We start from the raw sequence: 14,366 nt of genomic DNA, 5'->3' as shown, positions 1-14,366 counted from the left end.
CACACACCGTCACACACACTGATGACTATATGAGGAAGACACACACCGTCACACACACTGATGACTATATGAGGAAGATACACACCGTCACACACACTGATGACTATATGAGGAAGACACACACCGTCACACACACTGATGACTATATGAGGAAGACACACACCGTCACACACACTGATGACTATATGAGGAAGACACACACCGTCACACACACTGATGACTATATGAGGAAGACACACACGCCGTCACACACACACACCGTATGAGGAAGACACACACCGTCACACACACTGATGACTATATGAGGAAGACACACACCGTCACACACACTGATGTCTATATGAGGAAGACACACACCGTCACACACACACTGATGTCTATATGAGGATTTATTACACAGTTATTCTGACATGATATTTCAGGTACAGAAGTTCAGCTGTGTTATTAATGTAATGAAGAGTAAATAAGAGACTCTATAACATCTCACTGTTACTGATTTATCATGAAGCTCAAAGCATTATGTGTAGAGTATCTCTACAGTCTATTCTCATTCATCAACAGTTTCACTGATGATCCAGTATGATAAACCCCTAACCCCGGATAGAGCGGCTGAGTGAATGTGGTGTTCTCTGTGTGGAGGAGGCTCATAGTGTCTCCGTCGATGTTGTAGAAGGACAGAGTTCCTGCACTGGGATCCACATACACTCCCACTCTACTGCTGCTGATGGGCTTTACAGGGAGTTTAGTGTCTATGCCATTGTACCCGAATGAGTAACCGGAGGGAGAGCAGTACAAACTCCAGGTCTGATCATTAGCTCCAAACGAACACGTACAACCCCCTCCCTTCCTGCAGATGCTCTTATATGACACTGAGATAGACACAAGTTCACCACTCCACTCAATCTCCCAGTAAGAGCGTCCACTCACACTCTCTCCACACAACACCTGAGGCACATCAAATCTGTCTGGATGATCAGGATAGGGCTGAAGCTCTGGGTAAGTGTTAGTAATATCTCTGTTCTCCTCAGACAGAAGGACGCGTTTATTCATTGTGTTCGGATCCAGAGTGAGCTGATGGGAATCTGATGGAGAGAAAACACATCACAATCAGGAATTATGAATCTGATCTTCTAATGTAGCTGAACTCTTCATGTTCAATATATCAGCAGTGTCTCAGTGCAGTTTAACCCTCTGAGGTCGACAAACGCGCCGGTGCGTTTTGCTGGATTTTCTCCACATTGTAGCACTTTAAACTTAAATTTCTCCGTCATTTATGGTCATACAGAAAAAAGAAATATAAAAAAAGAATCTGTGATATTTCTACTTTTGTATGTGTCCACTTACAATCAAATCAAAACACTGTGCTTTTGTAAAATAAAGAAAATAAACAGGGTGTGCGTTCTGCCTCTCCGTCGCGGTGAACTTTTTTTTCTTGAGCACGTCTATAAACTGAAACAAAACTCAGCGAATACTTGTCACACATTTATGAGCCATACACCTTTATAAGCAGTGGTGTAGTGGTAAAAAAAGAGGTGGGTAAACTATAAATTCTGGTGGACCACGACGTGGTCACCCGGTAAGGTGGGCCACTGCCTACCGGTGTATGTGTATCCTGATGGCATCGCTATAGGCTATCATTTGATGGTACTACCAAGGGTATCACTGGTTGCTCCCTCATCATAGGTCACACAATCACTATTCAATTCATACATTAATCTAAGTTCATGTTAAAGAGACTCAAAAAGGAATAATATGGTTGAAATCTATAAAGTTTACTAAATGACAAAACAGAGAAAACAAAAATATTTAAGAGAGATCGAAAGGGAGGCTTATATCCAGGGCTTCCAATGCAATGCACTTGTGCATAATGATTAGGGATTTGGGATTATTTTCATAGTTGATTAATCTGTTGAATATTTCCTCGATTAATTGATTAGTTGTTTGGTCTATCAGAAAAATGTGGATCATTGTTTTCCTGTAGAGGGAAAGTCTTTAACCTGGTGCAGGCTTGATTCCCTCTGAATCTCTTGTACAGTTGGGTTTTGACATGCTCCCTACATTAAACCAGCTGCCTGTAATGAATAAAAATATAAACTTATAAATATAAAAATAAAAAAAATCTCTTTTTTTCATCGTTTTAATGATTTCCTGTTGCGGCTGCGATCAAATTTCATTCTCGCGCAGCTTGTTTAGTAACTTAACGAGCGTGTGTTTTCTGCTATGTATGTGCGCCGTTCTCTTTGTTCCGTGTTTGTGTGTGTGTGTGTGTGTGTGTGTGTGTGTCGCGCGCTGCGCTCTCTGCTCCGTGTTTGCGTTCTGCGCGTTCTGCTCTGTAGTTAACGGCCCAAATGCTCGAATCATGTGCCGATCGGCAATCACGCTCTGGGAAAGCAAAGTCCGCTCAAATAGCGTGAAATTTAGAGGTGGATAAACGCAATGTAGAGGTGGATAAACGCACTTTGGAGGTGGGCAAACGCTATTTCCGAATTTTGGGAGGTGCGTAAACGGCGTTTACGTGCGTTTAGCCTCCACTACATCCCTGTTTATAAACATTTAAGTGTGTACTTTTAAATGATCGGATTCAAACTGAAAACAAATATTCTCTGTTTAAGTAATTTGTATAAAATCTACAAGATGTCCAGCTTCTCAAACGCTTGCTCATTATTTTTAATTTGGCCACGCCCACTCGCGCAAAAGATATTCACATGCAAATCTCCACATGGAACGCGCTCGCGCTCATTACCTTAACAACAAAACACCAAAACACTTCACAAGTCTCTGTTTTTTGTCGAGTTTGGACATGGAAGACGCGCCGTGAGCTTACATTGGATTTAGCCTACCTCAGAAGAAGAAGAACGCGATTTGAAGACAAGAAAAATGTAAGGTAAGAAATTCTTACATATTAGTTTGTTATTGTTGCATAAATTTCACATTGCAGTTGAACTGTTGCTTGATATATGGTGAATATTATAATATTTAGACCCGTGTTTACTGTTACTGTGTTTGTGGATATCTGCTCAAACATAGATGTATATATGGTAACTATAATGTTTTATATTTGATCACGTTTAAATGTATCATATTTTGGATCGTGATCGCGTTTGAAAAGCAAACGGCTTCATGTTTTTACTATTATCTCGTTTCATATCATCATAAGGAATGGAAACATTTGAAGTAACATGATAATCAATATATTTTTCTCTAGCTTAGTAGTTACTGAAATCTTTTGGAAGATTTATACTGCTATAGGTATAAATATAAGTTTATTTATCCAGCACTGTGCATAGCGTATGCCTACAAGGCACAACAAACCTGGTGTTCATTATATATTGTTGGAAACATTTTGTGTGTGTGTGTGTGTGTGTGTGTGTGTGTGTGTGTGTGTGTATTCTGTGAATTTTAAAAAGCAATGTTAACCAGAAAAATCTAAAATGTATTCCCAAAATCGTGCAGGCCTTTCTTTTGATATCAGTATGTTCACTTTTTTTTTCTTTCAGGGCCCAGATGCTGAGTCCTGCTGACTTCAACATGAGTCTCTGTACATGAACATGGTAAAGTGAAAATCAAACACCTTGGCAATAAAAGGTATGTTCAATGTTTTTAGGAATGGCACAAAGGTATAAGTGCTTTTTTGGCATTTCTTGTGTATCTTTGGACTATGTTGTGTTGTAAATAAATCCAAACAATTTAAAAGCCATTCTTTTTTAAATCTCCTCATTTACTGTATTGTGCAAGGTTGCTCAGATTGACAGGGCCTGATAGCTCCTAATAGGGCCGTTAGGGGGAGGTTCTTTGTCTTTCTCAGGTGAGAGAAGCCATACATATTAATGACCTTCGCATAAAGCTTTTTCACACAAAACACGTCGTAAATTTTTTAAATCAATATATTGTCTTCTCTGAATGAGCAGTCAGGGTGATTCTCACATAGTTTTGGAGCAAATATTCTAGGCTACGTGATACAATTTTCAAAAGTCTTGTGAAGAAATAATCAGTATGGGTTTCATGAGCTTATTTCAGTGAAATTTTTTTTTTGTATTTTCACAAACCACGCATAAATGTCATTATCTCAAAACTACAAACTTTTACATACATGCTGCTGATATATTATTGTAGCAGAGTTTGTGCTGAATACAGTGTAATCAGACTTTAGCCATGAAAATGTCACAAGTAACAGAAATAACCACAAATGTCAGAGCATGTCAGAACACCTCCAGGGCCCAGAAAACAGCTCAGACCTCAGAGGGTTAATCCTCATTCACATGATCAACTCTAAAACTCTTCTGTCATGTTTTCTTTCAGCTTCTACAGGAAGAACATGAACACACTCAGTGAGTTTCTCTGCTTCGTTCTGACTTACACTGAAGGAACTCGCTCCTGGTCTTGGGAACATCTGTGGAAATCAGCAGACATAAAGAGTGTGATTATCATGTCAAGAGAAAGTGATCCTGCATCCATTGCTAACACATGCAGAAATCCTCCAACACAGCAGATATTTAGAGATGTCTCTGCTGTTTACAGAGCCCAGATCCTGACACAGCCACTGTTGCGGGTTAGATATTATTAACATGTCACCATAGTTGATTTGGCTTCGGTAGAACTGAACTGAGCACAGATTTGATCAGAGGGAATATGGTTAATCATATTAATCATATACAAAGTAATCATATCGCTTTATAAAAGACTTGGATTAAACCTCAACCTCCTTTTTTTTCTTTTTCAAAGAGACATCAGTTGATCAATACATGTCTAATGCTCAATCATTTTAATCATTCTACTGAAAGCCCCAAACCCCGGATAGAATGGCTGAGTGAATGTGGTATTATGTGGTAATAAGCACAGTACAAACATGTCCCTGGCAACATTCAGAAGACAGCTGAAAACCCATCTCTTCCGTGAGCACTTAACCTCATACATTTTTTTAAAAAATCTTTTCCTTTAAATCCTCGCTTATCGGGCTTATGCTACTCTGAATAATGCCTGAACTTCGTATTTTGAGCACTTCTTGCTTGTTTTTTGCCTCTTCACAATGACTCGCTTAATTTAGTCCTAATTTGTAAGTCGCTCATATCTCTTAAACTCTTAAAAACATATTGTTATCAGATATTCATTCAACTTTTGGAATCAATAGAATCAGCAGTATTTAAATGTGTGATTTTAACAGTAAATATCAAAAGTTTCCTTCATGATCACAAATGTATTGTTGTCATCAATAGTGTCTACTTAAAGTCACAGAGTATGGGGATTTAATGTCAGATATACTGGTTTAATTATTGGCTTAAAGCACGTTCAACTCGTTCAAGTATTTGCAATAAGACAAACTGACAACAGAATACGGCGAGTTGTGTTGTCTGTAATATTGCTGTCATGATGTGGGGAACTAATTCATACTGCTAAAATATTTAATGTTTCATTTCATCATTGAACAGCCTGGTCCCATTCCCATTGTTAATACGTAGATATTAATACGTAATTTTCAGATACACAAAAATGTAAGTTTTTTGTACATGTGGATAGATGCTAAAATGTAAAATGTGGACGTATCTGCAACATTTAAAGTAGTGTGACCCAGACATTTTTGCCTTATTCTCCTTATTCGCAGCTCCACCCTGTGTTCGCGAGACTTCGTGAGGCATCACGAGACTTGACAGAGTGTGGCGTCACTTTCCTTTAAATACGGCCGCGCGCTGTTGTTTGGTATGTGTGTGCGCGAGCCGGTGTGTTGAGCTGCTGCAGGTAGGCGTTTAGCCCTTCAAACATTCTATTAATTAAACTGCTGGTTTAACTATTATGTATGCCAACCTTTTAGATTGCCTCTACCTTTTCAAATGACTGCTGTTGAGTGACTTAATGATACAGGAACTGGTGAGTTTGTCACTGTTTGTTATACGGTGCTAAAAGTGTGTTGTATGTGTATATGGTTCTGTTAGCTGGTGCTGGCGCTGGCGGTACTTTAATCATACTGAGTCTGACTATATATATACATTTTGTGCCTATTTAAATGAGCAATACATTAATTAATCTTAAAGGGGTCGTAAAATGCCTTTTTTTGAAGGCTTGATTGTGTTTGTGGGGTTCACTGTAACATGTGTTTATGCTTCGTTTTTTAAAATGCGCATTATTTTTCACATATTTAACCATTATTCTACACTGCTCTGTATTCCTTGCAAAAACGCTCTGATGATTTCCTGGTTCTATGAAGCCCCGCCCTCAAAAATACGCAATGGGCTTAGATTGGTTAGCTGGCCCAGTGTGTTGTGATTCGCTAACCACCAAGTTCACGTTGTTTCGGAAACACCCCTTACCCTTACCGGTAGTGTGTGCTAAAGTAAACAACGGCCGAATCAGACCCAGAAAATGTTAGTGGAGAGAATCGAGCAGAAACTGGTCAAGAACAGCTGTTTAAGGACGTTTCAGAAAGGTATGTTTGTTTTATTTTTTAAGGCTGCAGATCTATTGTGAATTAGCATTTAACAAACTGGTTTGTGGAGACAAACTGCATTGTCCTTTGTTTACTTCCTCGCTACACCGTACAATTAACAATACGAACTATTACAGGAAAACACATCAACGAAAAAAAACTCGTAAACAACAGCTTCTGTTTGTAAAGTTGGAACTGCTCGATCTTTCAGGACAAGCCGTTGAGTGAATCCTACACTGTAACTCGTGTAGCTTGAGGAAGCTTTCCTCCGGAAAATGTGCGACATTTGGATTATAATTATGAGGGACCGAGTTGTAAATTGTAACCGTCCTTAGGAAGACTGAACAAAGTGGACCTGCAATCTGGGTGAAAATAACAGCGTTTCGACGGCATAGCGGCACTCCACTACCACAACAGCTCTTCTCCACAGCAACACAATATGGCCTCGCCCCCGTAATGTATTGTGTTCCCAGAGGAGGGGTTTATGTAAATATTGGGCTTAGTGATGTCAGCAAGCCCACAGGAATGTCGTGTAGTCCCTATCAGCCATTTCTGTAGTTCTTAGAAATTGATTTCTTTAAAAGCAAATATCTCCCTTTGCTTTAAACTTTGAGCATAAACAACATCTGCAAAGTTACAACGTTCAAACAGCAACATTACACACTAACTAAAGTTAGAAAAGTGAAATCGTGTTTTACCACCCCTTTAATATTGTTGTTGAATATTGAATTATGAAGTCAACTACTCTTTAAATTCTAAAATGTATTTTGAAGCTTTTTATTGATATTGTCTATTTATAAGAGTACTCTTGCTGATTGTTAAATTATTTATATTGCTATATGCAGTATTTATATTGAATCATGTACATGATGAAACAAACAAACTGAGATTGAGGCGCAAATCAAAAGATCCTACTGATCTTGGTCTTTATCAGTCCCTCCTCTCTTCCTTCTCTGATAATATCTCTACTGCTAAAATGACTTACTATCACAACAAAATTAACAATTCTTCAGACTCTCGCATGCTTTTCAAAACCTTCTCCTCTCTTCTCAACCCTCCTCCTCCTCCTCCTTCATCAACACTAAAAGCTGACGATTTTGCTACAGTCTTTATAAATAAAACAACCTCCATCAGCGGCCAATTTAGCAATCCACAAATTGACACACACACTTTTCCAGCTAACACGCACTCTCTACCCTCCTTCTCTCTACTCTCAGAGACAGAAGTCTCCAATCTCCTCCTTTCCAATCGCTCTACCACCTGTCCACTTGATCCTATTCCCACTAACCTACTTCAAGCCATTTCATCCTCAGTTGCACCCACACTCACACACATCATAAACACCTCTCTTCACACTGGTACCTTTCCCACAGCATTTAAGCAGGCTCGTGTGACCCCACTGCTTAACCTGTTAAGCTGCAACCCCACTTTTGAAAAATCCCAAGAAATGACATACCCAAACTGAAACAGATACAGTTCATGAACCCTTTGTACTAAAAGCACAAGTATGATCTCATTTGAAAGCTGACACCTGGCAGTTTATTGTAAATGTAGAATTAATTATTGTCATAATGACAAAAATTGTTATAAATAGCTTCAAAGTTTTGTAAAGTTATTAGAAATTATTTTTTATGAAATATCCTCATGAAAATAAAATTGAAGTTGGCACTGGAGCAATCTAGAAATGCACTACAGCTAATGCCACATGTCTAAACATTTTATGTTTAAAATCTTAAGATAATAAGTCCAAAACTCTGTATTTAGTGAAATGTTTTTCAAGACCATGTCATGTGACTTTATTTTGATTTGATGCTAAAATGCTACTGATGTTTATTGCCATCTTCTAACCATCTATCCAGTATATTTTCTTTATTGTTTTGTGGTGCAAACGAGCCCCATTCAGTCTCAGTCTCCCCCTGCACACATTCACACCTCTCCAGCCTGGTTATGGCTGTAAATATGCATTTCTTTTGTCTGCATTATAGTTACTAACGACTGGCTATTCACAGGCTATTCATATGGTTTCAGTCACTAATTTCTTTTCTCAAAGTTCACCCTTACATTTTAAACTGTATCAAATGCATTTCTTGAATAAAGAAACATTTCAGGTAGCATTCAAAAAATAATAAAAATATAACTTCTAGGTGGCAGGTGCACCTACTAGGGCTAGCTAGCATGTTAGCTTAGCACACCATCAATACACGACAATTTATGAGATTAAAACCATGTTTGTGCTTATAAACTTACTTTATAAAGCAAATCGAGTATTTTAAATAATTTTCTGTGATCTAATTTGGCTTCAGATAAAAAATCAGACAGAAAATATACTATTGGATAGTGTTCTGCACAATGATAGTCTATATAGATTAGCATTACATTATAAATATAATCTATTATTATGGAAATACCTGGCATGGATTGAAAAACACAGGTAACTCAAATATCATAGCAAACATGTTTATTGTCTTCAAAATGTCTGTATCTGCATGTTACAGCCATAGTTACAGCGCGATCTGTTGTTAGCTGTGTGTGTGTTCGAGGCTTCATGGATTGTCACATGATTTTGGCACTTCTTCATGTTCTAATACTGTGCACAGGGCGGCGAGGGCGCCCTCAGGCTATTGGTATGAATTGAAAATACATTAACAGAGTATGCAAACGCTCATAATGATTACATCGACGCATTTGGGTATAAATTCAATAAATATTATTCCTGTCTATAGAAATCTGATGTAAACCTATGAGAATATATCAATATTTCTCCAAATCTGCAAATTTTTTAGCTAAAAGCCCTGAAGGACGTTGTTTTGTGTATCGCTGTCATGACGACAGCACGGAGTTTTTTTATGAATGAAAGCGGCTGACGCGCATAATTCATATTAAAGGTATCGACTCATTTTTTCATTTCATAACTCCTGACACAAATTAAGAAATAACTGTCGCTATAAGTTTCTCAGAATACAATAGTGGTCAAATACTGAAACTTGAGTCTTATATCTTTTTAATGATGTATAGTTTGTCAAGGTATAACATTAAATCTGATAGTAACTTTGAACTATATATAAATAAAACCGCTTCAGTGCGCCGACGCACTGGCAACGGTTAACAGGTTAAGAAACCCACTCTAAATCCAGCACATCTGGAGAATTACAGACCGGTATCTCTCCTTCCATGCGTCGCAAAAACACTTGAGCGAGTTGTTTTCAACCAGATCTCTTCCTTCCTTACACAGAACAACCTCCTGGACAACAATCAATCTGGTTTCAAAAGTGGACACTCAACTGAGACTGCCCTGCTCTCAGTAATTGAAGCTCTGAGACTGGCAAGAGCAGCCTCCAAATCCTCAGTTCTCATCCTGCTGAATCTGTCTGCTGCCTTTGACACAGTTAACCACCAGATCCTCCTGTCAATCCTAAAGACGAAGGGCATCTCGGGAACCGCACTCCAATGGTTCAAGTCTTACCTCTCAGGTAGGTCCTTCAGGGTTTCGTGGAGGGGTGAGGTGTCTAAGACACAACATGTAGCTACTGGAGTGCCTCAGGGCTCAGTGCTGGGACCGCTTCTCTTCTCCATTTACATGACATCACTAGGATCTGTGATTCAGAAACATGTTTTTTCCTATCACTGCTACGCTGATGACACACAACTCTACCTCTCATTCCAGCCCGACGATCCGACGGTAGCTGATCGTATCTCAGCCTGCCTGACAGACATTTCTGGCTGGATGAAGGACCACCACCTTCAACTAAACCTTGCGAAGACAGAGCTACTCGTGGTCCCGGCCAACCCAACACTTCACCACAACTTTACCATTCAGCTAGACTCGTCATCCATAACTCCATCTAGATCAGCCAGGAACCTTGGTGTGGTAATTGATGATCAATTGAACTTCACAGACCACATTGCAAGAACTGCCCGGTCATGTAGATTTGCCTTGTACAACATTAGGAGGATCAGACCCTTCCTATCAGAACATGCTACTCAACTCCTTGTCCAAGCGCTTGTTTTATCCAGACTTGACTATTGTAACTCTCTCCTGGCTGGTCTTCCAGCTTGCACAGTCAAACCTCTGCAACTGATCCAGAATGCCGCAGCTAGAGTGGTCTTTAACGAGCCGAAAAGGGCACATGTCACTCCTCTCCTCACAAAATTGCACTGGTTGCCAGTTGCCGCTCGCATCAAATTCAAGTCACTGACGTTTGCCTACAGAACAACCACTGGTTCTGCTCCCTTTTACTTTAACTCTTTACTTCAGAATGATCTGCCGAACTCAACCAGAGCGGCTGAGTCCATAGCCACTTTTAAGAAACGGCTGAAGACACTTCTTTTTCGACAGCACTTGATCCAGTAATACTAACACTTTCTCTCTACTACTCTATTCTGTTCTATAACAAAAAAAAAAAAAAAAAAAAAAATTGCGTTGAATTATACTGAGAAGGGTCATAGCACTTGCATTTTGTTGTCCTACTGCTAGTTTAACTGCTTCTATTGTTCTCATTTGTAAGTCGCTTTGGATAAAAGCGTCTGCTAAATGAATAAATGTAAATGTAAATGAGATTGATTATGATAATATGATGACTTTATTATATTATGATTATGGTGATATAGTTGTGATGCTTGGAACCAGAGTGATGTATTAATTGGTCCTGTTTTGTACAGGCCAGGTTCTGTGCATTGATGGCAAGCCACTAGGCCCAAACCTGATGCTTCGGAGTGCAAACACCCACCGGTGTGGTAGGAGGCACTGTAGCTGCTAATTTTGACACTTGTGCACACACACTCTGAGACATTTTCACACACATTGGACATTTTACAAATTTGACAAAATAAAACAATTTCAGGTGTCTGGTCACTTTTGACGCGAAGAGAATAAGTGTGACTCCCAAGTGAGGAGTACCAGAGGGTTTCAAATGTCCTATTGGTTTTCATACAGTGAAATGTACTTGTCACTTGTTCAAGGCTTTGTATTGTCTATTGTGAATGTCATATGATTAAGTATAGTAGCCTACATTAGACATCAAATACATAATATACTCTGCGTCTTTAAGGACTATTTGTAACAACATGAACAAAGGAAATAATACGTTCATATATACAGTCAAGTGGGAAACACTTTACAACATGTTACACATTTAATTATAGCCACACATGTTAGGAAATATGGTTGTCAATGCAAACATTGACTGTGAATGAAGCTAAATATATACATTTTTAAAAGATAAATATTAATGCAAAAAAAGTGCATATATCACTTACCTGAAGACGGTTTTGGCACGGGCTGGAACTGTGTGTCTGTCAGCTTCCCTGATTCATACAGATAGATAGAGGAGCCAGGACTGGAGGGATCAGAGATGGCAGAAATAATGAATTTATATCTCTTTTCATCTTTATTAGCCTCTGAATAACTTCTGAAAAGAGAGAAGTTCTCTCTCATCTTTAAGATGACATCAGGATCGGAGAACCACTTTCTGACAGATGCTAAAGTGCTAGAATTGTGATTCATTCCCACATCTAGCTCTTTAAACTCATCAGATTCCAGAAAAATCTTCAGGGTTGAGAGATCTGGGTCTTCATACTTCAGAGATGTGAAGGTCAAGCACACCACAACATCAATATCAGGATTAAAGAGGATGGTGTTGAGATTGTTTGAGTCTTCGGTATTGATTCCCCCCAGCTTCTTGGTTTGAGAACTCAAGAGGTTAAGTTCAGCCGTTGCGTGATCTAACCACTGGTTAAGCTTGTCAGCATTAAAGGGGGAGCTGTAGTGGATCTTCAGGATGTCTTCCAATGAAGTTTTCTCCTTCTCTCCTCCTCGTATAGCAGGCAAGACCTTGGCCACTTCTTTCAGGAGCACCGTTTTGTAAATGTTAAATGAGCTCTGAAACGAATGCAGCCTCTCTTTGATGTCTTTGAAAACATTTACCAGTGTTTTACTAGACAGGTCGTTGCAAGTCCTCTCTACTTCTCCCAGCGCCTCTATCACATCTTCAGTGTTGGAAACCAGACGTGTGGTGATTTCTCTCCCCAACTGAGCAGCTTTTGTATCCAGTAGAGAAAGAGGATAGAGCCAGACTTTTATTGGAACTGCACTCTGTGGATTCTCCTTCAGTATAGTGGGGAGCTTCTTGTACACATCTAGGGCCTCCATGTAAGTGGTGGGGTTCTGCTCAAGGCGGACGTCACCATAAAATGTGCAGGAAATATTCTCAGCCTCTTTCTTATCATCTTCTGTCATGTCTAAATGGCCTTGTCCCTCAATAGTAAATCCCGGGATGCTCTTGACCATGACATCCAGTTCTCCCTTAATCTTCTGCTTTTCTTCCTCTTCTGAAAGTGTCCGATCAAACACCATGATGGCATGAGCTCCGTATAGTACACCTGTGACCACATGAGTTGCAGTTTTCTGGTCAAAGACCTCAGGGTAGGTGATGTGTCCCACTCCCAGCTGAGTCATAGTGAGCTGTTCGAATCTTGTGGTTTCACTGTAATTCATTGTAACTCTGGACTGTTGGTTTGAGGATTTGGTGTCACGCAGGAACTCGGCAGATCCTCCCACCTCCACCAGCCCTGCCAAGAAGCTGGCCTTCAGGGAAGCACTCACATCCAGGAGATCGGACTTACTGGAGAGAGAGTCGGAGCTACTGAACTTCAAATTTGTCATGGGCTTTAGATGAGTGTCCAAATCTTCATTCAATGATTTCTTATTCCACAGAGTGACACCTGAAATGAGAAATGTAGTTCAAACAATAGACCGTTGGTGCTTGCAACGCCAAGGTCATGGGTTTGATTCCTAGAGACTGCAAGAACTGACAAGAATGTAAAATGTGTACCTTGAAATGCAGTGGATACCTTGAAATGCTTTGGATAAAAGCGTCTACCAAATGTGTAAATGTAAATGGATTTAAAGTCAACATGAAATCAAAATGTACCCTATTTACTTTGTTAGCGCATATTACTAGTCTTGTGGTAAACAATTAATCCGTGCAAGTAATACACAGAAAAAAATAGTTTCCCGTGGTAATCTTTAATCAAAATCTGAAAAGTTACTTCCGGTCTGGAATGGCGTTCCTTTTCTGATGATGTCAGCTTGACGGCTTGGATTGAAAACGCTTAACCACTCCTCAAACCGTTAGTCTGCTATGAGCAGAGATGGAGAGGAGGAGCGCTAAAGTTAAATCCTGCCCTCTGTTCAATATTCCCTTTCACTGGGAAATACGCCACAACACTGGAGAAAAGTCGTTTGCAACTTCCGGTTCACAAGGACTTAAACAGTTACGTGTGAGGACGCAATGTACCGTTCAAGTAAACATGCCGATTTTGTATAAAACTACTAATTTAATATTTGTGAGCTTTAACTTATGTCTCGAAATAACCACACATGTACTGTTTTGTTGATTCACATTTGGGTAAAAAAGGAATAAAAAGCATTTTAGTAGGGACTGTACACTAACCTGGAATGAAGTTATCACTGCGGCAGTCATACAGCATACCAGGATACAGAGGCCTTCCTAGAGCTGCCACTTTAATGGTCTGTGATGCCATAGCTGCTGTAAATAATATTGAGTAATGAGAATATTTATACATTTGAAGTTTAATAAGGACTACTTTATCATTCTAAATTTCTTTTTACTTGATAATAATTTCATTAGTTTTCACTTTGTATCAAAATTCCGTAAAATGCATTCTAATTTAGTGTTTAAAAAATGTAAAAAAAAATAAAGGCATAAATCCTTCCTTCACAGGCTAGGTTTACATGCAACCAAATAATCCATTTGTAATCAGATTGACGGTTTAATTGGACTGAAAAGCCTTCATGTAAACACCTTAACCTGTTAAGATCCAGGACCATTTTTGGGGATTTCCACCTGGAGTTTGCCTACCCAAATTGAATTTTGGTGTAATTTTACAGTAAACCCTTTGAAATGACATAAAACACTGCTGAATCTGA

General features: G+C 39.2%; 1 protein-coding gene across 1 annotated transcript; it reads right to left on the bottom strand.

The window, feature by feature from the left end:
- Window positions 1–534: 534 nt before the first annotated feature.
- LOC308687260 (neoverrucotoxin subunit beta-like) lies at window positions 535–13,960 on the bottom strand (the record flags this gene model as incomplete). The annotated part of the gene is made up of 4 exons (XM_081359641.1): window positions 535–1,082; window positions 4,358–4,390; window positions 11,675–13,138; window positions 13,870–13,960. The coding sequence occupies 4 exons, from the start codon at window positions 13,958–13,960 to the stop codon at window positions 535–537; spliced, it is 2,136 nt and encodes a 711-aa protein (XP_081215767.1).
- Window positions 13,961–14,366: the final 406 nt, after the last annotated feature.

This window comes from Scardinius erythrophthalmus (assembly GCF_964197995.2).
Source record: "Scardinius erythrophthalmus genome assembly, chromosome: 1".
Lineage (NCBI taxonomy): Eukaryota > Metazoa > Chordata > Actinopteri > Cypriniformes > Leuciscidae > Scardinius > Scardinius erythrophthalmus.
This window is presented reverse-complemented; position numbering and strand designations above follow the sequence as displayed.